This window comes from Malus sylvestris, chromosome 8 (assembly GCF_916048215.2).
Source record: "Malus sylvestris chromosome 8, drMalSylv7.2, whole genome shotgun sequence".
Lineage (NCBI taxonomy): Eukaryota > Viridiplantae > Streptophyta > Magnoliopsida > Rosales > Rosaceae > Malus > Malus sylvestris.
This window is the reverse complement of record NC_062267.1, coordinates 5,013,077-5,038,671: the sequence shown is the minus strand read 5'-3', so window position 1 is coordinate 5,038,671 and position 25,595 is coordinate 5,013,077. Positions and strand designations below refer to the sequence as shown.

The window sequence follows — 25,595 nt, the reverse complement described above, 5'->3', positions numbered from 1 at the left end:
CTGTACCGATTCAAGAGAGTTTTGAGAAATATGAATAAGCAAAATAGCAGAGAATCATAATATTTTAAGTGCACGTAGTAACAAAGACTAATACTTGTTGGGTTGGTCTGGTTATTATAAAATGTCTTATAAATGAATATTAGCGCATCCTAAATTTGAATAGAATCTTTTTGTTTAATCAATAGCATAATAAATTCGAATTTAAGATCTCTTTCAATATTAAAAAGATGGTCCCACTAAACTAAAAATTGGTCGTTATTCTCTTATAAAGTAAAAAATATAGAGGTTAACTTGAATTGAATACTACCATTCATTGTTTTCTTAAGCCATTTGTGTCACAAATTGTAAACACAGTTTGTATCTTCATAGCCACCATTTAAGCCAAATACTTGTAATTCGTAACCTTTCTACAATATGGATATCAAACAACTATCAATAAAAGACCACTTCAAGCCAACAAGGCTTCCCGCTTTGCTAGATATGAACGAAACGTCTATCGTATGCAATCTTACCCTTACTTTACAAATAGGTTGTTTCCATAACTTGAACTTGTGACCTTTCAGTCATAAAAGAACAACATTTCCGTTGTGCAAAGACTCGCTCTCTACCAATCCTTAAACAAATTTTGTTGAACAAACAATATTTTCGTTCCTCTCAAAGTCCCATTTCTCTCATTGTTTGTTGACTAGCCCAAAAAGCTTCAAGAAAAATCCAAACCGAATTAAGTGAACAAAAGTCCTTTTGTTTTCTTTGGTTTTGGTCATGGCCAGCTAAAAAATTGCCTAAATCAAGCAACGGTTGAAAGTCAATCAAAAGTTAGTTATGTCACATTTTCTATGTTTAGCCAAACATGTCATGCTACAGTTCCACAACCACACCAACAGAAAACCCTAATCACCCAACCTTCTTCCTTTCTTCTTTCCCTTTTCCCCTTTTCTTGCGTCTCAAGCTTCCCCTGACCTTTGGACGTGGAGGGTGGTGCCATTGACAGCGGCATTGGTGCGTGTCTGTGCTAGTGCTGAGCTAGTGGCGTCTCGCAAAATGGCCTCCCATTACTCCTCAGACGACGCTGTTCCACCCATCAATGCAACCGCCGTGGCCGTCGACAAGGACAACAAGAACAGCAACTATGCCGTCCGGTGGGCTATCGATCATCTTGTAATCGCCAGCGCCACTCCGTACATCATCCTCATCCATGTCAAGCACAAAAACCATCGTAGGTACCCTCTATTTTCTCTGCTTCGTTTTCAAAACACATTGTTTGGCCTTGTCAACGTGATTTCTTTGTTTCTTTTCGGAGTTATGCAGAGAGTGATGGTGAGGGTGATAATAATGGACATAGCGTTTTCATTCCTTACCGTGCATATTGCGCTCGTAAAGGGGTACGTACCTACATCATTTCTGTCAGGGATGTAGTCTACAATGTGTTACGCATAATATCTCGTACAGGGTTTAATAGGTTTTGATTTGTTTTTTAATTTTAGGCACAAGTGAAAGAGGTTATCCTTGATGAAGGTGATGTTGCAAAAGCACTTTTGGAATATATCAACTGCAACTACCTCAATAGTATTGTAGTTGGTGCATCAACAAGGAATGCTCTTACAAGGTTTAAACCTCTCACTCTCTCTCTCTCTCTCTCTCTCTCTCTCTAAGCTACATTCTGATGCTGTGGTTTTTCACAGGAAGTTCAAAAGTGGGAATGATGTGTCCATCAGCCTTGTAAAACTTGCACCGGAATTCTGTTCGGTATACGTAATTCAGAAAGGGAAGATGTTGTCAGCAAGACCTGCAAAGAGGCCTGCGCTTAATACTGCAGCTCCACCAAAACATCCATCCTCTCTGGGACTCCCACCTTATATCCCAGCAGATCATAATGAATTTGAAAACGGAGCTAGGTACGTACATTAATTATTTCTCTTCAGGATGACGTGTTGAGAAAATCTCACTTCTTCTCAGTTTTCTTCGACTCTGATCTCTTCTGATTACACGGTTGAGGTTTCTTCAACGTGTCATGTCTTCCAGTAAGACAAAACGTCATGTAGAGAGAATTTCTCTTATGCTAAAAAGTCGTGACTTTTGCAATGCTGTTTGGTGGAAGCAGAGGACAGCCTGCATCAAGGGGAGGGTGGAAAGCTCCAGGATCAGAGAAAATGCCTGCGGCGCGCGAGAGGACAAGGAGTGCTCCAAACAATCTCTCGTTGGATATTAATCTCGACATGGCTAACCATACTTCAGCACGGCCTTCGCTTAGCTGCCGCACTTCGAATGCTGATGAACGTGACTTGTCAATGCCATTATTTGGGTCAATGGATATTACAAACCAATGCTTCGATTTCTCTAGTGCATTAAATTCTCCCAAGGAGTCATCCAGACAATCTGCAGTAAGTTGTATTTAATGGTTGCTTGTAGGAAAAGTTGATCAGTAATTTGGTAGTGTAAAATTTATAATCAAGGCCTAGATAAAAGAATAATCTGGCTGTCAACTGTTTGATCGATTACAGCGGGATTTGGAGGCTGAAATGAGAAGATTAAAGCTCGAATTGAAGCAAACGATGGACATGTACAGCTCGGCGTGCAAAGAAGCAATCTCGGCAAAAAATAAGGCTAAAGAGCTTAGTCAGTGGAAGCAGGAGGAGGCGCGAAAGTTCGATGAAGTGAGGGTTGCTGAAGAGACAGCCCTTGCTATTGTGGAAATGGAGAAGGCTAAGTGCAAAGCAGCTATAGAAGCAGCTGAGGCGGCGCAGAAGTTGGCGGAGATGGAAGCTCAGAGAAGAAGACAGGCAGAGATGAAGGCAAAGAAAGAGGCAGAAGAGAAGATCCGGGCGTTGAATGCTTTGGCACAAAATGATGTCCGGTATAGGAAGTACACCATAGAAGAAATTGAAGAAGCCACAGAAAAATTTGCAGAAGCCAATAAAATTGGTGAGGGTGGATATGGACCTGTGTACAAAGGAAAACTCGATCACACGCCTGTTGCCATCAAGGTTCTGAGACCTGATGCTGCTCAAGGGAGGAAGCAATTCCAACAGGAGGTATGTTATTGATACAGTTTTGAGATTTGGAACATTACATAAACGTTATACTATCAGAAAAACAAGATGGTTATCAGAGACATAATTTGTGTTGGCATGCAGGTTGAGGTCCTGAGCTGCCTGAGATATCCTAACATGGTTCTCCTCCTTGGTGCTTGCCCCGAATACGGATGCCTAGTATACGAATACATGGAATACGGCAGCTTAGAAGACCGGTTATTTAGAAGAGGTAACACGCCCCCAATATCGTGGAGGAGACGGTTCAAAATAGCTTCTGAGATTTCAATAACGCTTCATTTCCTTCACCAAGCAAAGCCGGAACCCCTTGTACACCGTGACCTAAAGCCAGCAAACATCTTATTAGACCGGAACTTTGTGAGCAAGATCAGTGATGTCGGGCTAGCACGCTTAGTTCCACCATCTGTAGCAGACGAGGTGACACAATACCACATGACTGCAGCCGCGGGAACATTTTGTTACATCGATCCTGAGTACCAACAAACTGGCATGTTAACAACAAAATCAGATATATACTCGTTGGGGATAGTACTACTCCAAATCATCACAGCCAAGCCTGCCATGGGACTTGCTCATCATGTCAGGAGGTCCATCGAGAAGGGAACATTTTCAGAGATGCTTGATCCAGCAGTGACCGACTGGCCAATCGAAGAGGCTCTAGCGTTCGCTAACTTGGCATTACAATGCACAGAGCTAAGGAAGAAGGACAGGCCCGATCTTGGCACGGTTGTTGTGCCGGAACTGAACCGGTTAAGAGACTTTGGAAGGACTGGCGACATTACTCCTCCTGGGTTCAATTATAGTCCAACTCGAAGCTCTGCGCCGCGTCCTTCCACATCAAGAACGTCACCTACATGTAGTCAGGTTAGTAACATTAACTGATAGACTCGTTTGGACGCGGCTATTGACACTTCAAAATAGTAATCCTGCACTCATTTCTAATTGAAGAAAATAAGAGAGAAAAACACGAGTGCAGAATAACTATTTTGGAGTGCTATTAAGTATTAACAATTCGCGGTCCTCTTTTCTATTGTAGTTTTTATCTGCTAGCACCTAAATATGCTACATTGTTGAATAACCAGGAGCCACTGGATAAGAGTAGCTCCGGGGGTGGAGTTGAAACATAGTGCAGAAGTACAAAGAAGATGAAGAGAATTCAAAACCACTTGATGACGCAAGGAACGAAAGGCCGGAAAGCTAGTTACAATTGAAGAAACTGGAGTGTTTGTAGATAATAGGAAACTGATATAAGGAAAAAGAAAAGGTTGATAGTCTTAGGCTTCTTTCACTGATTGGTTTAAGCTAAATCTTTGGTGGGTTTGTGATTAGAAAATCTTTGTTATTTGTTCTTTGTGTTCATGTTCTGCCTGTTCATACTATAAGATGATCACTTCCCTCTGCAGTTGAAGTTTGAGAAGATTTAAAGTGTAGTGACTCAAAAGGAAACCTGCAAGACTTTATACTCAAGTGAAAATTCCAGCCTAAAAGAAGTCAGTAAATTTTATTTACTCGAACAATAATCTAATCTAATCTAATCTAATCTAATCTAAACTATGGGGCGTGGGATCCAAAGTTGGGCGCAAATGGGCTGTGAAAACATATTGCTTCAACCAACTTGGCTATGCGCAAGTCTGCGAGTTGCATTAGCTGAATTAGAAGTGCAAAAAGTTAGTGAAAGGGTTGTGGATCCATCTTACAAAGAAAGGTATAACTAAAAGAAGGAGCATAAAGTGCACCACTACTGTAAGGGGGTAATTGTTCCACACAAAGGTGGATTATGCTTGCAGAAAGGCATCAGAAAAAAAAAAGTAGAAACCAGAGGTGGAGGATTAGATTGTCATTGAAACTTTTCTTAGGATTCCTTCTCGCATGAAATTGAAAGAATATTACAAATAAAAGCGGAAATAAAACCGGTTACAAACTCCTAATAAAAAAAAAAAAACTCAGGTACACTAAATAGACAATGTTCAGACCGTATGTAAGTCACAATTTAATGCCCCTTTATTGTCTGTTTTGTGACCCGTTTTGTTTGTGCGTATTTCCTGAAGCATCTAAATCAAAACTTGTGGGAGGAGCCATACGTACTTTTGTATAAAAAGGCAGATAAGAAGAACAAAATTTTCTGAAGGCTACCTCACAACTTGGTCAGTTTTCAAGGTTATGCTTCTGTCAGATGGCTAACTCCAGAGCTTTGAGATTCATGGTAGGGAAATGGATTCCCCGGTCCTTGATGGCCGCGATTTTCGGGATGATCATGTTTTCCAGGTTCACATATGGAGATCAAACGGTGGATCCTGAGACTGGTTTAATATGTATCAGTGACTGCACTACATGTCCAGTCATATGTTCACCACCTCCTCCTCCTCAACTCGAGCCTTCAGGTCCACCGCCATCACCTCTACAATCACCGCCACCAGCATACCACTCTCCACCTCAATATTACTACATTTCTCCACCTCCCTCGCCACCAAAACAATCACCTTTGCCACCTCCCTCACCGCCAAAACAATGCCCCCCATCATATCCTTCGCAAGGCGCTCCTCCTCCTACTCGGTTTATGTACTTCTACGGCATGCCTCCTGCTGGTCCAGTGCCAACAACAGCAACAACAGGAGCAGGAGTGGCGAATAACAGTTCACATCCTTACTACTACTTTTACGCCTCCGAGGCTTCTTCTCCTTCTTCTGTTCATGTCTTTTTTTTGTTCATCTTGTTAGTTCAACTTGTGTTTTCTTTTTGGTGAGAAGTATAGACGCATAGACCAAATCTTGGGTGATGTATATACACAATCCTACTCCTACTTGTATTTGATTTTGTTTGTTACTTGATCTTTTTATGTACTACTTTCGACGATAATTAATATGTGATTTGTAACATGTTTTTACTTCGAGCGATACGTTAATATAATCTAAATAATAAAAATGAGGATCCGAACTTGTGTTTGCAGAGGGGCATACAGCCCCAGCAACCTGAAATTACTCAAAAATAACATGTCCAACGCCTGATCAAGTATAAAATTACCAAAAATTAGGGTAAAAAATGGGTTACCGCACCAGCTTTAAACATACAATAATCATGTATAAATCGATATGAAAATCTATTCAGAAACTAGAGAAGTTTTCTAGTGATTTATATTGTCACGTTATTATCAATCCACTCATGTTATAACACGTGAATTGATAACATTATAGAAATGTGTAATCGTTACAATTACAAATTTCTCAAGCAGAAATAAAATAAAAGAAACTCAGTATCATTTTAAAATGAAACTGAAAAATGGCATTTTATTTTATTTTTTATTTGTTTTAAATACTGGAAAATAAAAAGAAAAAAATGGAAAAAAACCATAGAATCACCTCTTAGATTGGGCCCATAGAGGCCCAATAAACCCAGAAAATAGTTGGATCCAGATCCGAATCGCGGCAAATCAAACGACATGACAACTGCCCCATCGAAAGTGAGCAACGAACTCCAAAGCAGCAGCAGCAGATCTGCAAATCTGCATTTCCCTCCGACACATCCCAAACCCCTAACCGGAGGGTCCGAGATCCGAAAACCTCCACTCAATTCGGAGCTCCACCACCAGATGATGGAGTCCGAAAATGCCGCCGACGACTCCTCCGCGGTGGCTAGCCTCCTCCCCTTGGCCTCCGCCTCCCAGCAACCTTACGTCTCCGAGCTCCTTTCCTTCACCCTCGATCGCCTCCACAAGGTCCTCCCTCTTCCCCCCCCCCCGCCTCTCTCATTGTTCGTTCGTTTGGTTAATCGAACTTAAATTGGTTTCTTTTTATCGGGTCGGGTTTTCAGGAACCGGAGCTTCTTCGGGTCGATGCGGAGCGAATACAGCGGCAAATGCAGGAGGTGGCGGTGGCCAATTACCGAGCGTTCATTGCCGCTTCCGATGCATTGGTCTCAATTCGAAACGAAGTGTCCTCCATTGACAAACATCTCGCGTCTCTGGTAATAATTAATTAACTCTAATTTCTGGTTAATTAATTAATTAATTTGAATTCTATGATGCATTTTTTAAAAGCTGACTTGAAATTTTGGGTTTTGGTAGCTGGAGGAGACGCCGAAGTTGATGAGTGGGTGCACCGGGTTTGTTGAATCCGCGGAGCAGATTTTGGAAAAGAGGAAATTGAACCAGACGTTGCTAGCTAATCACAGTACATTGCTCGACTTACTTGAAATTCCTCAGCTTATGGATACGTATGTGTTTGAAATATTGTTTAAAATCATTGGTTTGAATTGTATCACTACTGTATGTAGTATAAATCCTTGCTACATTACCCATCAATCTGATTTGGATTTAGTTTGCGAACCCAAAAAACCCCGAAACAATGCTTTCTTATGTTTCTCGAGCGATTGGATAGAAAAATGTCGTTCTCATTCTAGTGAATTGGTTTCATCAGTAGTGAATTTGAACTGAATGGGATTGTTTGATGGTAGCCAAGCATGATTTTTCGGAATGTTGTATTTCTTACTGCAGCTGATTATGCCATTGGATAAGTCCTGTATGCTTAATTCATTCTGGTTCTTACGCAGATGTGTGAGGAATGGAAATTACGATGAAGCTCTTGACTTAGAAGCATTTGTTTGCAAGCTTTCGACCATGCACCCCAAGTGAGTCTTGCCTCCTTGTTCTCCTTGTCAGTTGATAGTAACGTTCCAATTTCAATTTTGTGAAAGGCGATGCACTGAGGCTTGCTTTGTTCTTTGACTTATTTTGTTTTCCTTCTTCTGTAAGATTGCCTGTTATTCAGGCTTTGGCTGCAGAAGTCAGGCAGACCACTCAGTCTCTTCTTTCTCAGCTTCTTCAGAAACTTCGTTCAAATATTCAGGTATTGTGTAATGCCATGAACATACGTGTCAAGCAGTGCAACATGATTTTTTATTACATTGATTGCAGAATTTGATAATTTTTTTCATTGTGGGTGTATCTTTGTGTATTGCAGTTACCTGAATGTCTCCGCATTATTGGATATTTACGTAGAATAGGAGTATTTAGTGAATATGAAATGCGTTTACAGGTAAGAAATTAGTAACGTTTCAAATGACATCTTTCATTGAGTAATTCTCTCTGGAAATCTAGGCTTTCTTGTATCTGACCTTAATTTTCTGTGCTTTAGTTTTTGAGATGTCGGGAGGCATGGCTTACTGGAATTCTGGAGGATTTGGACCAGAGAAATGCTTACGAATACCTGAAGGGGATGATAAATTGTCATAGAATGCATCTTTTTGATGTTGTTAACCAATATAGAGCAATATTTGCTGATGATACATCAGGCAGTGAAGAAAATTATGATGGTGGTCTTCTTTTCAGTTGGGCTATGCATATAATTACTTCACACCTTAAGACTCTTAAAATTCTGCTTCCAAAGATAACTGAAGGCGGATCTCTATCAAATATCTTGGATCAATGCATGGTGAGCGTCCAATGTTATATTTATTATCGTTCTGCACATGCTGGCATCAAGCTATAAACTGGAGATAAATGCCCGAATACAGTTGCTTCTTTAATAGTCCATGATTTGCAAGATATATCACCATTCATTTGAACTTCTCGTTTAAAATGATACTCGTCCCCTTTTTACATATGATAAAAAACCAAAGCTTCAGTCGTAAATTGGTCATGCTACTCCTTTAAATATCATTGAAATTTAAGAGTAATAGAAGCTCTGTTTGTTTATTTTGATCTTGTTACTTTTTTTGTTGACAGTATTGTGCTATGGGACTTGGTTGGGTTGGGCTAGATTTTCGGGGATTGCTGCCATCACTGTTTGAAGAGTACAGATCTTATTCCCCTTTTATCTTGACTACTATATACCCTATGTTTTCTTCATTGTGAATGTTGACCTTGGTTATTTTTCCAGGGCAGTTCTCAACTTATTCTCAAAAAACATGAGCGCAGCAGTTGAGAATTTTGAGGTGAATGGATAATTGATGATTTGAATTCAGTGTTTCTATGATTAAAAATGCAGATAGTTGACATCGTGCTTAAATCCAGGTGGTCTTGGATTCACATCGTTGGGTCCCACTACCAGTAGTTGGCTTTTCATCGAATAGTCATGGTGATGAAAATCAGGATGATGTAACCCCACCATCTTATCTTATGGAACATCCACCTCTTGCTGTCTTTGTTAATGGTAAGTGTTGCTTAAGCTTCTCAGCTAAAATCTTCTATGTTTACTGAGGAATTGCCCTTTTCCCCACCAAAATTCTCATCTTGTGTGCTTTGTTCGTTTTTAGTTGCCTACTTTAGTAAACAAAATAATGATCGATGGTCTAATATCATTGATATGGTTACTAAATAATATTCTTTCTATCCCTTCCTATGTGACATTTGGAAGAAGGAAAGTAGGTCCCATGTTTACTTATATAAACCGCATAACTGAATTGTAATGTGGGACATATATTTCATGGTTGCTCTTAAAAATAAAGTGTTAGTAGGTCCAGTGATTGCATAATACTCCAGAGAATGGTCGATTTCTGCTTTTTTTTCTTCAGGCATTTATGCATATATCTCTTTCTTGTGGCTTTAGGTGTTTCTGCAGCGATGAATGACCTCCGCCCCTGTGCCCCAATAAGCTTGAAGCATGTGCTTGCTCAAGAGTTAATCAAGGGGTTGCAGGCTGTTTCTGATTCTTTACTGAGGTACAACACAAATCGGATGCTGAAAGAACATGAGTCTGGACTTTTCCTCTCACTTTGTCGAGCATTTATTGAGGTATAATATAAACAAACCCGGGCTACATATTGTCTGATATTTTTGCATCTATAGACGACATTGACATCCTCTATATCTTACAAATACATTTGTAGGTCACTTTCCCACATTGTGCAACATGCTTTGGCCGCTGTTACCCTGGTGGAGCTACTTTAATAATGGATGCAAAGAATTTATATGACGGGATTGGCCGCCTATTGACAGTCGCCACTCCATCAAGAGGACCCCCGAAACCTGTTGGTGATGGAGACGGAAATGAAAATGAAAGTGAAAAGAGCGTAACTGAGAACGTCGATGTGCCTCCGGTGGAAAATGGCGTATCGCCGGTTGTTGAAGAAACCGATAATACCAACTCTGATGAAAGGGAACCGAAAAGCCCCACTTAGCAAACGGAGAAAGAGACTCACTGATCTGTGAAGCAAATAGAACACTCCTTGTAGCTCCCATGTTTCGATTGTGTAGGTCATCATTTTTTATTTTTTATTTTTCGGTTTTATAATTTTGAATATTGGCTCTAATATTTTGGTTGTAATTATTTGGCTCAAAGATGTTATATCGGAATTTCAGATGTTATATGATAGAGAAGAGAAACAGTTTGATTGTAGAAAACCAGCAGCAAATTAATAACAGTTTCATACTAATTTTGTGTACCATCCGATATAACGCTACACTTTCGCACTCATTTTTCTTTCTATATAATCATATGAAATTATTGTTAGTCCAGTTCGTCAGGACAACGAATTTATTCTTTTATACTAAAAACAAAAGAAAAATATAAGGATCGTTCGGTATTTAATTTGAAAATAATTTATTTATGTAATAAATAAATATTGCGAATTACTTATTGTTTAATTTTGAAAACAAAAAAGTTAGACTCAATAAGAATATGAATGACTTATGCACCCCCATTTTCTAATTTCGCACAAGTTTGTCTATCAATTGTTTTTTATTTATTCAATTTAAATGTTAGAAATAAACAGAGTTACGCATGAGAAAAACGTTGTGTGCATAAACCACTTTCGAATGAAAAATGAATGAAAATAAAAGAAAGGTTAGAAACCCTTTTGTCAATTTATTTTGAAAATCTATTTTGATTACTGTGTTTTAAGTTTAGCTATTTTACAAAAGATGTGAAATGTGTCGAAGAAAAGAAGTCTCATAAATTTGCTATTAATTTGTTTTGATGATTGGAGAAGTTGTGATGACCGTTTAAAATATCGATATAGGTGGAAATATCAATGAATATATCTATATCGAAATTGATATCGATTGGCTTTGACAAATCACGAAAATTATGAAAATTTGCAATGCGCTGAGTATTCATTAATTTTCTTATATCTCACCGATAGAAAATGATATTTAAATTTCATCTCATCATTTCGTATCAATCCTTGATTTTTCAAATACGTTGACGAAAATGAATATTTCAAACACTGATTGTGAGCACAGTAGAAAATATCGAGTTTTTTGGGGACCCTGATATTTTAGTAACTATCCAACTAGTTTTCGGCATAATTGTGAACACGGAAAATTCCTGAAAACGAAAGAGACAAGAAACGACGCGCACAAACAAATATTTGTATTTGATGATTTTGGGTTACAATCTCTCTCTATTTTGATCCTCTGATTCGATCTCCGTAAGGTGTTGATTTGTGGGATGTGCGATTGATCCAAGGGCCGTCGAGGCTTGATCTTGGATGAACGAGGATGAACGGATCTTCAAGGGCTTTTGGGCTTGATCTTGAAGAATAGTGATTGACGGATCTTCAAGGGCTTTTGGGCTTGATCTTGAAGAACAGTGATGAACGGATTTCCGAGGGCTTTTGGGCTTGAACGGATCTTCGAGGGCTTTTGGGCTTGATCTCGAAGAACAGTGATGAACGATGAACGAAGAACGCTTTCTTCAAGGGCCGTCGGGGCTTGGGCTTGATGAATAGCGAATGAGCGGACTTGTTGATGTTGTCGATCCAAAGGGGCCGTTGGGGCTTGATCCTTGAGGATGAACAGTTGATGAACGATGAACGCTTTCTTCAAGGGGCCGTTGAGGCTTGGGCTTGAAGGTGGATGATTGTTGATCCAAAGGGCCGTTGGGGCTTGATCTTAGGACGAACGATGAACGAAGAACGCTTTCTTGATTCTTCGGGAACCTGGATGCTTGAGAGCTTCGGAGTTTCAGAGCTTCAGAGCTTCAAGAGTTTTGCCTAATGATTTTTTGGTTTCTTTAAATGAATGAAATGGGCTTGTATTTATAGAATTTTCCAAAGCCTAATTTTGAATATAATATCCCAGATGAAATAAGTCGTTTCTGCCAGGTGTTGACACGTGTCCTATTTGATGACTTTTCCAACTCATTTCAATTTTCGTTGAGTCACACGCTACGTGTAAAATTTATGTAATACATGAGCATTGACACTTTGATTTATCGGTCAACATTTATTTACGAAATTTCGATGTCTACAAATGCCCCCACTTCAAGGCACGTCGTATACATGTGCTTGTCACGTGTAGGAGATGCGTTTTGAAGTCCCTTACTGTAGATGTCGATCCAAGGGCCGTCGAGGCTTGATCTTGAATTGGGCTGGAGATTTCTTCAAGGGCTGTTGAGGCTTGATCTTGAATTGGGCTTGAGATTTCTTCAAGGGCCGTTGAGGCTTGATCTTGAATTGTTGTTTGAAATTTCTTCAAGGGTCGTCGATGCTTGATCTTGAAGGTTGAAATTGGACCACAAAGAGCTTCATGTGGTAGATGATCTTTGGCTTTGGTAGTGGGTGAATCGACACCTATTTTGTTGCGATTTGTTGACTTTCCACAGCTTTGATCTTGAACTGGGTTGAAGGATTTTCTAGATTCCTCCAATTGTTGATTTTCCACAGCTTATTCTTGAACTAGGTTTTGATTCAAGGGTGGTAGACACTTAATCTTGAATCGGACTTGTGATTTCTTCCAGGGCCGTCGAGGCTTGATTTCGAATTTGGCTGGAAGCTTCTTCAAGGGCCGTTGAAGCTTGATTCTTGAAGGTTGACTCGAACATATTGCAAGCAGGCACGAGGTGAAGGTGACGACTTGTTGCTTTGTTCAATCTTTCTAATTCACACCTGAGCAGTTTGGTCAGCGGTATGATCTTCAAGATTGATGGGCTATTCTTCCAGTTGGTGACTTGATCTTTAAGGATTTGATTCAAGGGTGGTGAATCGGCACGTGCAGCCCACAACGCCTAGTAAGTTGACCCAAGAATTTGAGGGTCAAAACGAGTTCTTCATCTCAGACTCTTTATGCCGAGTTGACTGTGCATGCTGCATTCTTCTCTGCTTGTTTCTTCAGGCAGATATGGCAGCTTCTCGAGTTCCTCAGTTCGGACTCCTTCCGCTGAGTTGACTGTGCAGACCGCATTCTTCTCTGCTTGTTCCTTCTGCACCTTGTCTCCACATGCTGCAAGGTATCATTTTCACTTGCCTTATCTGTTCTCCAGGCAGATGTGGCAGCTTCTTTGGAAGTACAGCAGCAGTGGGAAACGAGTACTCGAGAGCAGTGCTAGGTAGGCAATCAGGGAAGGGTTCCAAACAGTCGGTTCCTTACCCAAGTTTAAGTGGAAGTTCCGGCATATTGTTTTCTTTATCCTTGTCTTTGTAGGTAAGAACAAGGACAAAGGAAATGACAGGGAGAACGCATGATATGAGATACTCTTGCTTTCTACCCTGGTGATATGAGATACTTTTGCTTTGGAGTCATTGGCTTGCGGAGGTACCCCAAGGAATAAGGAACATTGAATGACTCGAGAGGCTTCGTTGGGAAAACATTTTTTTTTTTAGATGAAGAGAGGCTCTGTTTGTTTGCCTTGCTATGGAAGGTGAAGGTGGACAGTTATAGGAGGTCCCTTAATACCTGTAGAGGTAGTATTCTTTCACTTGTGTCGGCAACTAACGCGTGATTGAACAGTAAACTTTCACGTGCTTTCTCCTTCACCGAAAATCTTCGACAAATTGCCCGTGATTTGCGCAAAGTTGAGTGTGCATATGACAGGTGATGACGCGGCTGAAAAAGAGTGGTGCCTCTTCGATAACTGGGATCGGCGCTTCGACAAATTGCCCGTGATTTTCGCAAAGCTGAGTTTGCGTGTGATGGGTGCCGACGCGTCTGGAAAAGCAAGATGCTTCTCCGATTTCTGAGCTTGCCTCTTCGATTTTTGAATGGCCTCTTTGAATTCTGAGCTCGCCTCTTCGATCTCTGAAATCCCGTCGAGTGCTGATTTTTTATAGAGGCACGCTGTTCGTTTCAAAGCACACTTGAATTTTACTTGTGAAAACTCCCTTCTTGCACTTCTAAGATCTTGATTCGTCCGACCTCTTCTTTCTTCAACACTTTGAAAATGTCAGGACCCTCCGATCGTCGTTTTGACTTGAATCTTGGTGAAGAGGCGGTCCCGCCTTCTCCAGACAACATATGGCGCCCATCCTTTATATCCCCTACTGGTCCTCTTACCGTTGGGGATTCAGTGGTGAAGAATGATATGACCGCTGCGGTGGTGGCCCGGAACCTTGTCACTCCCAGAGATAACAGACTACTTTCCAAACGGTCTGATGAGTTGGCTGTTAAGGATTCTCTGGCTCTTAGTGTGCAGTGTGCCGGTTCTGTGTCTAATATGGCCCAACGCCTATTTGCTCGAACCCGTCAAGTTGAATCATTGGCGGCGGAAGTGATGAGTCTCAAACAGGAGATTAGAGGGCTCAAGCAGGAGAATAAACAGTTGCATAAGCTCGCACATAGCTATGCAACAAACATGAAGAGGAAGATTGACCAGATGCAGGAATCTGATGGTCAGATTTTACTTGATCATCAGCGGTTTGTGGGTTTGTTCCAGCAGCATTTACCTTCGTCTTCTGGGGCTGTACCGACTGCTGAGGCTTCAAACAGTCAACCTCCGGCACCTCCTCTTTCTGGAGCTCTGCCGAGTTGTGAGGCGCCACCTGATCGTCCTTGAAGATCCCCTCTTGTAAATTTGATTTGAAATTTTTTTTTTTTATTTATTTATTTATTTATTTTTTTGTATGTACAATGCAAATTTATGTAAAAATTTCTAGAAATAAAAATGGACTTTTATTTCTCTTAATACATTTGTTCCTCTTTTCTCTCTTTTTTTTTTTTTTTTTTTTTTTGCACATGGTGCCAGATGCACCATAACTCTTTAAATATATTATTGTTATATATATATATATATATATATATATATATATATTTTTTTTTTTTTTTTTTTGCCTTTAATTATGATGACAGCTGCACCTCTCCCCCTTTCTTCATATGGTGCCAGACGCACCATGTTCCTTCATCATATTTTTATTATTTTATTAATTGTTTTTTCTTTAATTATGGTGCAGTGTTCCACCATCCCATTTTTTAATAATTTTTTTTTTGTATAAATTTTGATGATGGGATGGGGAATTTGCAGGGAGCGGATGAAGACGACGGAGATGCTGCAGTCGAGGCTTCATGACCGGCTAGTCGTTTGACGGCGGTTATTGAAGTTCTCCGCCGTTGATGTTTGCCACTGCCACTACACAACCATTGCTCCGCCACTGCATTCTTGCTACCTTGCACCGCCGCCATTGCACAGCCGTTGTACTGCCTGCCGTCGCAAAGGAAGGGATCATATTTGCAACCTGGGCGCTTCCTACCAGACCACCAAGCGTTGCCTCAAGACCCTCGAAATCCAACTCCATGAAGGGACTCGCCAAGTCGTTGCTGTTCATGGTGGAGTTAAAGACCGTGTCGCCAAACTTGAGCTCCTGTGAGCTGTCGGATGTGGTGTCGCAGCTCACCCAACCTCCAGGGTCTCAACCTTTCCAGGTGCTTCAGCTACAGAAGCTATCTTACCTTCCAGTCGCTTTCAACAAACTAGCTCTCCCAATCGGGGTGTATATGAAGTAGCAGATGTCTAACCAACAGATCAATCCCCAGGATAGTGAGTTTCAACAACAGATGCAATTTGCAGCTTCTTCAGGATCCAAATTAGTGCAAGAATGAAGTGGTGCTAGGTAAATCTTCCTCTCGTAGGCATCGAACAGATTAAGGAGATCCCAAGCGGAGTGGAGCGGAGACGGTGGGTGAGAAAGGGGTTCAGAAGCGCACACCCAAATTCGCAAATCAAAATGGATTCTGACCCTGTCGTCGTTATACACCAATTGAGCAAGAGTGGTCTTTCCATCCCACCCATCCCCACAACAGGGATGACATTGACATTGCGCCTTATACCGTCTTCACTGCTATCAGACACTAACCTGCTCATCAAAACCTTCTTATCTTCGTCTCGGCCATAAATGGCAGGTTCCTCAATCAAAGAAGTAGTTCCCAATCTCGCAGGTTGTTCAATTTGTTCAATCTCTCCAACGTTGTTCAACTTATTCAACGAATTAAAACCGTATTTGCCTCTCTCGGATTCAACAGTACTCAACCTCTCCCTCAGTTGATTCAATTCAACGGCGATCTGACGGCGTTGACCGACGCGGCGGACTTGACAGAAACAAAGGAAGGAGTTGAGTATGCAAAACCGTACCTTCTCGGAGATTCTGAACTGGAATTTTTGAATCTTGATTTTGAGAAGAGCGGTATCCTACTCGTCCAACAGCTCCTCCAAGTCGTAGACGGCGTCGTTTAGCTCTGTGTCGGAATAAGTACTGGGAATGCCCCCTCCCTTGCGACGACTCGGGCTTCAGGGGGGAAGAGAAAGAGACGGAGGCGTGAGGGTTTGGACGAAGCGCTGTTGTGGTTGGCCGTGCGTTCGAGGAAGCGATGGAAGTCGAAGGGGGCGGCGTCAGTGGGGAGAAACTTCTTAATCTGAGGGTACTGAGAGGATCTGACAGAGCCTAGGAGCGTGAGGCTCGTCCGTGGAGGATCTGTCTGCAGCTCCTCGGTTTCGCCATCGGGACCCATTTCGAAATGCATGAAATCCGCCATTGAATTGTTCTGCAAAAACTGGTCGGCGGAGCCATCCTCAATTGGGCTGAGGGAGGAAAAGCCGAAGACCTTGAAAGGAATGAGCTTTGAGGGTCTGGAAAATCTGAGGGTCCTGTGAAGGAGAGGGCCGGGAGTTGTTGGGAAAGACGAGATCGTTCTCTTCAGAAGCGAGAGATTCTCCGAGAATGACAACGTTCGGGTGGAAAATGTTTCCGGCGCCGGAAGGCATTGTGGCCATCGACTCCACATGCCGCAGGTGATCGCTTGTCGTAATCAAATTTGGATTATTACGAGGCTTCTTGTTGTTGTTGTTAGCAGCATGATGATCGGCATGATCAGGCGTTGATGATTCCATGTCCCAACCGCAGGATTTAAATCTGGGCGACGCCCACAACGAAGTCCTCCTTTTTCCTCATCTTCGTCAAAGAGAAGAAGACGACTCGACGAATTGGAATTGGAGTCTGGAATTGACTTTCTTCTTCCGTGGAGAGCGGAAAGGGAATATATGGCCAACGGAGGAGTGTGATGATGATTCTGATTGTATTGAGGAAATCGGGGAGCCGTCGGGTTTGGTGAATCCGGACCCCGACCTCACCGCCTTCGTCACTCTCTGTGCTTTGGAGGGAAGCCTGGGCTTGGAGGCTGTCACTTGGGCCTGGATAGCTTCCTTTTGAGTTTGGATGACCTCCTTTTAATGGGCTGGCTGGATAGAGGTCATATATACATATATATATATATGTATGTATATAAAAGGAATTTGTATTTTTTTTTTTTAATACATAAAACATATGTATTTTTTTTTATTTTTTTTTTCTGTAATAAAATTGACTTTATTTAATAAAACATTTTTTTTAATAATTTTTTTTTTGATGTGACTGAACTTGAAATTGAATATTCAAGCTGCCTACGTACCCTTCCAAAGAAAGAGATCAAGTCAAAACGTAGTTCAAATACATACATATATTTTTTGGTATTTTCTTTTTTGTGCCGTTTGCAGTTTTAGCTCATGCAGGCAAGGAGTGTTGGTGTCGTTTGCAGTTTCAACTCGTGCAGACAAGGAACGTTGGTATTGCCTTTTATGCTCGTGCAGACCAGGAGCGTTGTGCCATGCAGTTTAGGCTCGTGCAGGCGAGGAGCTTTGTGTCCTACAGTTTAGGCTCGTGCGGACAAAGAGCTTTGGTTCGTGCAGTTTAGGCTCGTGCGAACAAGGAGCATTGTGCCATGCAGTTTAAGCTCATGCGAACAAGGAGCATTGGTTCGTCAAGCGATCTGAGAGAGTCGTTCCTCGCAATCTTCATAGCAAGGAGCCTTGACTGAGTAGTTGAAGAAGTCTTCAGGAAAGATGTCACGCATCGTGATGGGGATGGATGATCTTCGTGTCAAAGTTTCATTATCTCCAACACTTTCACATTGTTCTAGAGGTGAACATGAGCTGTTTTGCCCCATTTCCCATTGGTGAGCTTGTGGAGAAGACATATGCTTCTTGTGCAATTTCTTCGGAGTGACATAAGTCCATCCTTCAACTTCACTCGGCTTGACTGGCATGTTTTTGGAGCATGCCCCCAGCGATTGAGGTGAAAATTTTGAGTTGACAGAGCCGGAAGTGACGTCTTTTTCCAGGGTTTCGTCTTCTTTGTCTTCTTGGGCCTTTTCTTCAGTGCGATCCTCTTGGGTTTGTTGCCGTGAAGATTGGCCGGTATAGATGATGGTGCGCCTCCTTACCTTTAGTGGTCCTTTTGTGTCGACTTCCAAAGTTGCTTGGCGCTTCATCCTTGAAGGAATCAAGCTTTGAACATCGTCTTTTCCTGCTAGACTGTCGAGCTTCTCTCCCTTTGGCGTTGTCTTCCTGTTTCTAGAAGGCTTCTTAGTTTCTTCACGTCTGTCCAAAGCCGACCGTTGCGGAGGAGATCTAGCTGTGCCGCTTTGTTTCTTGGGTTTTGATAACCTTTCAAAGACTGATCTTTGCGGTGTTGGCGTCTCAAGCCTTTTGAAGACGGAATGTTGGTCTCGACCACTGATGCGATCAAGTGCTGCAATTCTAGGTTTTGAATAATTCAGCCTTTCGAAGACTGAAGTTCGAGGGGCAGGTTTAGGCTCCTCTTTTGGCCTTGTGGCTTGTGGTCTTGGCTTCCTTGTTTTTTTGTAGGTCACCGATGTCCACCCTTTCTTATCACCAGTAGATGCATCTTGGTTGCCTGCCCCCGGTGATGGTTGTGTAGGAGGTGCCATGTGACTTGAACATTGACGGGAATGGTCATGCATGCTTCGGAGATGCACAGGATCGAGTGATTCAAACACGATAGTAGTAGTGTGTGCCGCAACCGTGTCTTCGAGGTCAAGCTCGATTTCCCCTTGCTGTGCTAACTTCAGGATGAGATCTTTCAGTACGAAGCACTTTTCCGTTGGATGACTGATGAAACGGTGGAATTTACAGTATCTTGGGTTATCGGTACGATTCATCTCTTCCGGCCGTCTGCACTCAGGCAAACTGATCACCTTCTTGTCTAACAAGTCATCCAGCATGGCAACTACATCAGAGTCGGGGAATGGATAAATCTTCTCCTCAAGCTCCTTCAAAGTGCGTCTACACATCTCTTGATCACGAAAAGCTTTGGTTTGAATCGCCTTGCCTCGTGTAGGGATTTTGACGGGAGCTTTGTTGATTGTCATTGCTTCCTTTGTGGATTTCCACGTAGCCTTCTCCACCTTTGTCTCAAGAACTTTGTCGTTCTTGTAGTTGGCGATCGGTTCCTTCTTCCCATGATGGGCGATGCTTAACTCCATGTCATGGGCGCGAGTGGCTAGCTCTTCGAAGGTCCGTGGTTTGATGCCTTGAAGAATGTATTGCAAACCCCATTGCATGCCCTGGATGCACATCTCGATTGAAGAGGTCTCCGAGAGCCTATCTTTGCAGTCGAGGCTTAGAGTGCGCCATCTGTTGATGTAGTCAATGACTGGCTCGTCCTTCCACTGCTTTGTGCTCGTTAGCTCTAGCATGCTTACTGTGCGGCGGGTGCTATAGAAGCGGTTGAGGAATTCTCGCTCTAACTGCTCCCAGCTGTTGATGGACTCAGGCTCCAGGTCTGTGTACCACTCAAAGGCGTTTCCTTTTAACGAGCGCACAAACTGCTTGGCGAGGTAATCTCCCTCCGTCCCTGCATTGTTGCAGGTTTCCACGAAATGTGCGACATGTTGCTTCGGGTTTCCCTTTCCGTCAAATTGCATAAACTTCGGCGGTTGATAACCCCTTGGCATCTTTAAGGCGTCGATCTTCTTGGAGTAGGGCTTCGAGTAGAACAAAGAGGTATGTGAGCTCCCTTCGTACTGTGCCTTGATGGTGTTGGTGATCATCTCCTGCAGTTGCTGGATAGAAAGAGATCCCATGAGTGCCGCTGCTTGGTCCAGCTCCGGCTTCCCATCGATTTTCTTCACCGGGGGTTCTTCGTCTCCGCCAGCTCCTCCCTTTAGTGGATCATCCTCTGGGTCGGGTTTCTCACTGTCCTGCGCCTCCAGTCGGTTGACTAGTGCTGCAATTTGCAAGTCTTTTTCTTCCACAGTTCGGGTTAGCCTTGCGATTGCTTCATTCATTTGAGCCAGCTGCTCATCGATTGAAGTTGCTCCAATGGTCATGACTTGCATGGCTGAACTGTCGCTTGAATCGGCATCGGAGAGCATGGATTCGGAGTATTTCCTTGGGCTTTCCCCCCTTGGTGCCCTTAGTGAGGCTAAGGTGATCAAAGGCTCGTGCCTTGGGTGCTTTTGTTCCCTTGGCAGAGTTGATGCAGAGGTGAAAGAGGCGGCAGAAGTAGCTCTTGCTTTGCTTCGAGTCGTGATACCCAACGTGACACCACTTGCGACGAGGGCGCCTTTGTTCTTTGCGCCGGTTATGGGAACAGCTTGAGCCTTCCTTGACGTCATTGATTTTGGAAGTGTACTTATATTCCTTGAACGGAGAAAGAGATGAGAGGCAGAGATTGTCCCACTGGGCGTGCCAATTTGTGAACACGGAAAATTCCTGAAAACGAAAGAGACAAGAAACGACGCGCACAAACAAATATTTGTATTTGATGATTTTGGGTTACAATCTCTCTCTATTTTGATCCTCTGATTCGATCTCCGTAAGGTGTTGATTTGTGGGATGTGCGATTGATCCAAGGGGTCGTTGGGGCTTGATCTTAGGATGAACGGGGATGAACGGATCTTCAAGGGCTTTTGGGCTTGATCTTGAAGAATAGTGATTGACGGATCTTCAAGGGCTTTTGGGCTTGATCTTGAAGAACAGTGATGAACGGATTTCCGAGGGCTTTTGGGCTTGAACGGATCTTCGAGGGCTTTTGGGCTTGATCTCGAAGAACAGTGATGAACGATGAACGAAGAACGCTTTCTTCAAGGGCCGTCGGGGCTTGGGCTTGATGAACAGCGAATGAGCGGACTTGTTGATGTTGTCGATCCAAAGGGGCCGTTGGGGCTTGTTCCTTGAGGATGAACAGTTGATGAACGATGAACGCTTTCTTCAAGGGGCCGTTGAGGCTTGGGCTTGAAGGTGGATGATTGTTGATCCAAAGGGCCGTTGGGGCTTGATCTTAGGACGAACGATGAACGAAGAACGCTTTCTTGATTCTTCGGGAACCTGGATGCTTGAGAGCTTCGGAGTTTCAGAGCTTCAGAGCTTCAAGAGTTTTGCCTAATGATTTTTTGGTTTCTTTAAATGAATGAAATGGGCTTGTATTTATAGAATTTTCCAAAGCCTAATTTTGAATATAATATCCCAGATGAAATAAGTCGTTTCTGCCAGGTGTTGACACGTGTCCTATTTGATGACTTTTCCAACTCATTTCAATTTTCGTTGAGTCACACGCTACGTGTAAAATTTATGTAATACATGAGCATTGACACTTTGATTTATCGGTCAACATTTATTTACGAAATTTCGATGTCTACAATAATATCGCGATATTATCGATAATATCGCGATATTATCGATAATATCGCGATATTTTCGAAACTATCGCGATATTTGGTATGGACTCGTCGGAGAACACGGCCGGAGCAAATAATCCGAAACCCTAAATCCCCAAATGCTAATTTCCAGCCTAATGAACTGAATCTACAATACAGGATTCCGACAAGAACGATTTCATTACAAAAATCAACATGTTTACAAGCCGAGAAGAACGATTTGAGTACAAAAATCAAAGCAAATGAACCGATCCCTAAATCCCCAAATTCGGATTCAAAGCAACTGAACTGAATCCCTAATTCCTAAATCCCTAAAATCTATTTCAGTACAAAAATCAAGCAACATGCAGATAAATAGCAATCTGTACAAAAATAGAACCCTAATTCCTAAATCCATAAAATCAATTTCAGTACAACAAAGGTGTGCAACATGCAGAAAAATTGAAATCTTTACAAAAATTGAAATCTTTACAAAAATTTAAAGTAACAAAGGTGTGCAACATGCAGAAAAATTGCAACATCCCTAAAATCCTCACGAATCCAAGACGGCTGGGACAAGTTCGTGGTCCTCAGTGGTGTCGACGGCTTGGACTACGGAGACAGAGGGAGACAGGGAGACACGGAGACACGGACGGTTAAGGAGTGGTGTCGACGGCTGGGTTTAGGGCGGGTGAGATGGGAGGAGCAGAGGGAGACAGGGAGACACGGAGACACGGAGACACGGACGAGGACTGAGAACTTCTCAGTGATGATGTCTGTGTGTGTGTGTGTGGAAGAAGTGGAGAAGGGGGAAGGGAGGGAGAAGACTGAGAACTTCTCGGTGAGAACGAAGGCTCAGACCGACCTCAGAGAGAGAAGAGAGAAGAGAGAGACTGAGAGGATTCGGGAATAGGGTAGTGGAGTGGGAAATGAAAGATCGAGACTGAGAGGATTCGAGAGAGACTGAGAGGATTCGGGAATAGGGTAGTACGTGTGTGGTGTGCGTGTGTGGTGTGGTGGGGGGGGTCTCGAAGTGTGTGTGTGGTGGAGTGTGAGTTATTCAGTCTTTTTTTACTGTCTGAGTGATGGCATGTTAGAAAAAAAAAGCATCCAATGCTCCAAATTATTGAAAACCAAATCATTCCAAACCTATGTCTACCTCTCTGATACAATAATCCAAAGAACTTTTTGCAATTTCAGAACATGCACAACAAATACTACTGCTTTAATAAAGAAAGCGTGTGACAGTCTTTCATATGCAAAACAGTGTCAATGTCTTTCACATGTAAAACAGTGTCAATGTCTGTTATATACTTACATTCTTTCATCATCAGAGGCATTCACCGAATTTTAACTTACATTCTTCTTCCCATACCATTTTCAAAACCATTCCAGATCCTTTCCAACGCCAAGCAACACAAAGGCTTCCATATTTAAGGTAAGTTTACAAACTTAAATTTATATTATTGTAATTTATACAAAAACAAATAAATTTGTGTGCACTTGTATGTTAATTTTTTTAAGTAATTACTTGCATGTTAATTATGTTAATTTTTGTAAGTAATTAAGTAATGTTAATATTAATTGTTTTAAGTAATTAAGTAATGTTGTATAATTATTCCCTAGGATAATTTTAATATGTTTAATGTTATTTATTATTTTATTTTCCTTACCATTTTCAAAGTCATTCCAGATCCATTCCAAAGCTTGAACACAAAGGCTTCAATATTTAAGGTAAGTTTACAAACTTAAATTTATATTATTGTAATTTATACAACAACAAATAAATTTGTGTGGACTCGTATGTGAATCTTTTTAAGTAATTAATACTTGCATGTTAATTTTTGTAAGTAATTAAGTAATGTTAATATTAATTGTTTTAAGTAATTAAGTAATGTTGTATAATTATTCCCTAGGATAATTTTAATATGTTTAATATTATTTATTATTTTATTTCCCTTACCATCTTCATTATCAAATTGGATTATTATTCATTAATATTAGGTTTTTTTATTATCAAATTGGATTATTATTCTTTAATATTAGATTTTTTTATTATCAAATTGGATTATTATTCTTTTATATTAGGTTTTTTTATTATCAAATTGGATTATTATTCTTTTATATTAGGATAATTTTTTTATCAAATTGGTGGATTATTCATTAAATTGGATTATTATCAAATTGGATTATTATTCATCACCATGTTTTATATTAGGATAATTTTTTTATCAAATTGGTGGATTATTCATTAAATTGGATTATTATCAAATTGGATTATTATTCATCACCATGTTTTAATTTAGGATAATTTTTTTATCAAATTGGTGGATTATTCATTAAATTGGATTATTATCAAATTGGATTATTATTATCAAATTGGATTATTATTCATCACCATGTTTTAATTTAGGATAATTTTTTTATCAAATTGGTGGATTATTCATTAAATTGGATTATTATCAAATTGGATTATTATTATCAAATTGGATTATGATTCATCACCATGTTTTAATTTAGGATAATTTTTTTATCAAATTGGTGGATTATTCATTAAATTGGATTATTATCAAATTGGATTATTATTATCAAATTGGATTATTATTCATCACCATGTTTTAATTTAGGATAATTTTTTTATCAAATTGGTGGATTATTCATTAAATTGGATTATTATCAAATTGGATTATTATTATCAAATTGGATTATGATTCATCACCATGTTTTAATTTAGGATAATTTTTTTATCAAATTGGTGGATTATTCATTAAATTGGATTATTATCAAATTGGATTATTATTATCAAATTGGATTATTATTCATCACCATGTTTTAATTTAGGATAATTTTTTATCAAATTGGATTATTATTCATTAAATTGAATTATTATCAAATTGGATTATTATTCATTAATATTAGGTTTTATTATTCCATATTATTTGTATAATTACTTAACTTTTTACAATCATTTTCTTTACTTTGTATTTAATTCTTCTGTAGAATAACTTTATTATTTAGGTTCTCTTATTTTTATCAAAAAATAATTGTCTAATTTTAATGAAAAATAAATATAGGTACGTTTAAGATGTCAAGTAAACGTGATCCAGCTTGGGAACATGGAGACCCAATAGACGGAAACAAACATGGCACAATTTGCAAATATTGTGGTCGGGTAATGAAGAGTGGCGGAGTGACACGACTGAAGTATCATCTTAGTGGATTAGATCCATCAAAAAATGTCCAACGATGCGATAATGTCCCCCCAGAAGTGAAGGCATTCATCAGCACATTATTAAAAAATAAAAAACAGCAGAAGGAAAAGATGACACAAGGAATGGAAAATATTCGAGCTGGGCTACGGGGAGAAGTCTATGGCCAAGCGGTTGACAGTGATGAGGATGACGATGAGGACGAATGTGATGATGACATGGGACCTGAAGAACGACGCAGTTTGAAACAAGCATTACGTGCCTCCAAACAGTCAGCATGGGAAAGAGAACACCTTCATAAAATTCCTAATAGGGGACAAGGTTCCGGGACAAGTGGTGGTGCACAAATGAGACGGGGAGGCAGTCTTAGAGAATCACAACCAACACCACCAATAGCCCCAAGTTTATATAAGTCATCCAACGCACGTCAAAAGAGTGTTTGGAGTTATTTCAAGGGAGGTAATGTGAAGGAGGGAATGGGGCGTCTAATTAGCAAGTTCTTTATCTATGAAAATGTCCCTGCTGCGAAGGCTTCATCACATCATTTCAAAAATATGGTAGTGGGATGTCAACAAGCCGGTGTTGGAGTACAACCTCCCACTCCCTATGAGATAAGAAACAAATATTTGGATATGGAGTATAAAGACATTGGCGAGTATGTTAACAAGTTGAGGTCAAAGTGGGAAACTAATGGTTGCACAATCATGTGTGACGGATGGACCG

The 25,595-nt window shown here is 40.9% G+C and overlaps 3 protein-coding genes across 4 annotated transcripts; all 3 read left to right on the top strand.

The window, feature by feature from the left end:
• Window positions 1–879: 879 nt before the first annotated feature.
• LOC126632712 (U-box domain-containing protein 52-like) lies at window positions 880–4,516 on the top strand. Of its 2 annotated transcripts, none has more exons than XM_050303172.1 (8): window positions 880–1,216; window positions 1,309–1,382; window positions 1,485–1,606; window positions 1,683–1,895; window positions 2,102–2,381; window positions 2,502–3,032; window positions 3,135–3,914; window positions 4,133–4,515. In XM_050303172.1, exons 1-8 carry the CDS (start codon window positions 1,042–1,044, stop codon window positions 4,175–4,177), a joined length of 2,220 nt encoding a protein of 739 aa, XP_050159129.1. In that variant the 5' UTR covers window positions 880–1,041; the 3' UTR covers window positions 4,178–4,515. The 2 variants fall into 2 exon arrangements, with proteins under 2 accessions (XP_050159129.1, XP_050159130.1); XM_050303173.1 differs by having other exon boundaries at window positions 1,103–1,220; window positions 4,133–4,516.
• Window positions 4,517–5,028: 512 nt separating this feature from the next.
• LOC126632723 (leucine-rich repeat extensin-like protein 1) lies at window positions 5,029–5,934 on the top strand. Its single transcript, XM_050303188.1, has one exon. The coding sequence runs from the start codon at window positions 5,224–5,226 to the stop codon at window positions 5,791–5,793; it is 570 nt and encodes a 189-aa protein (XP_050159145.1). The 5' UTR covers window positions 5,029–5,223; the 3' UTR covers window positions 5,794–5,934.
• A 281-nt stretch (window positions 5,935–6,215) lies between these two features.
• On the top strand, window positions 6,216–10,430 carry LOC126632713 (conserved oligomeric Golgi complex subunit 8-like). Its single transcript, XM_050303174.1, has 12 exons — window positions 6,216–6,762; window positions 6,858–7,010; window positions 7,111–7,259; window positions 7,596–7,673; window positions 7,798–7,891; window positions 8,006–8,080; window positions 8,180–8,476; window positions 8,770–8,837; window positions 8,924–8,978; window positions 9,058–9,196; window positions 9,593–9,777; window positions 9,873–10,430. Exons 1-12 carry the CDS (start codon window positions 6,487–6,489, stop codon window positions 10,161–10,163), a joined length of 1,860 nt encoding a protein of 619 aa, XP_050159131.1. The 5' UTR covers window positions 6,216–6,486; the 3' UTR covers window positions 10,164–10,430.
• Window positions 10,431–25,595: the final 15,165 nt, after the last annotated feature.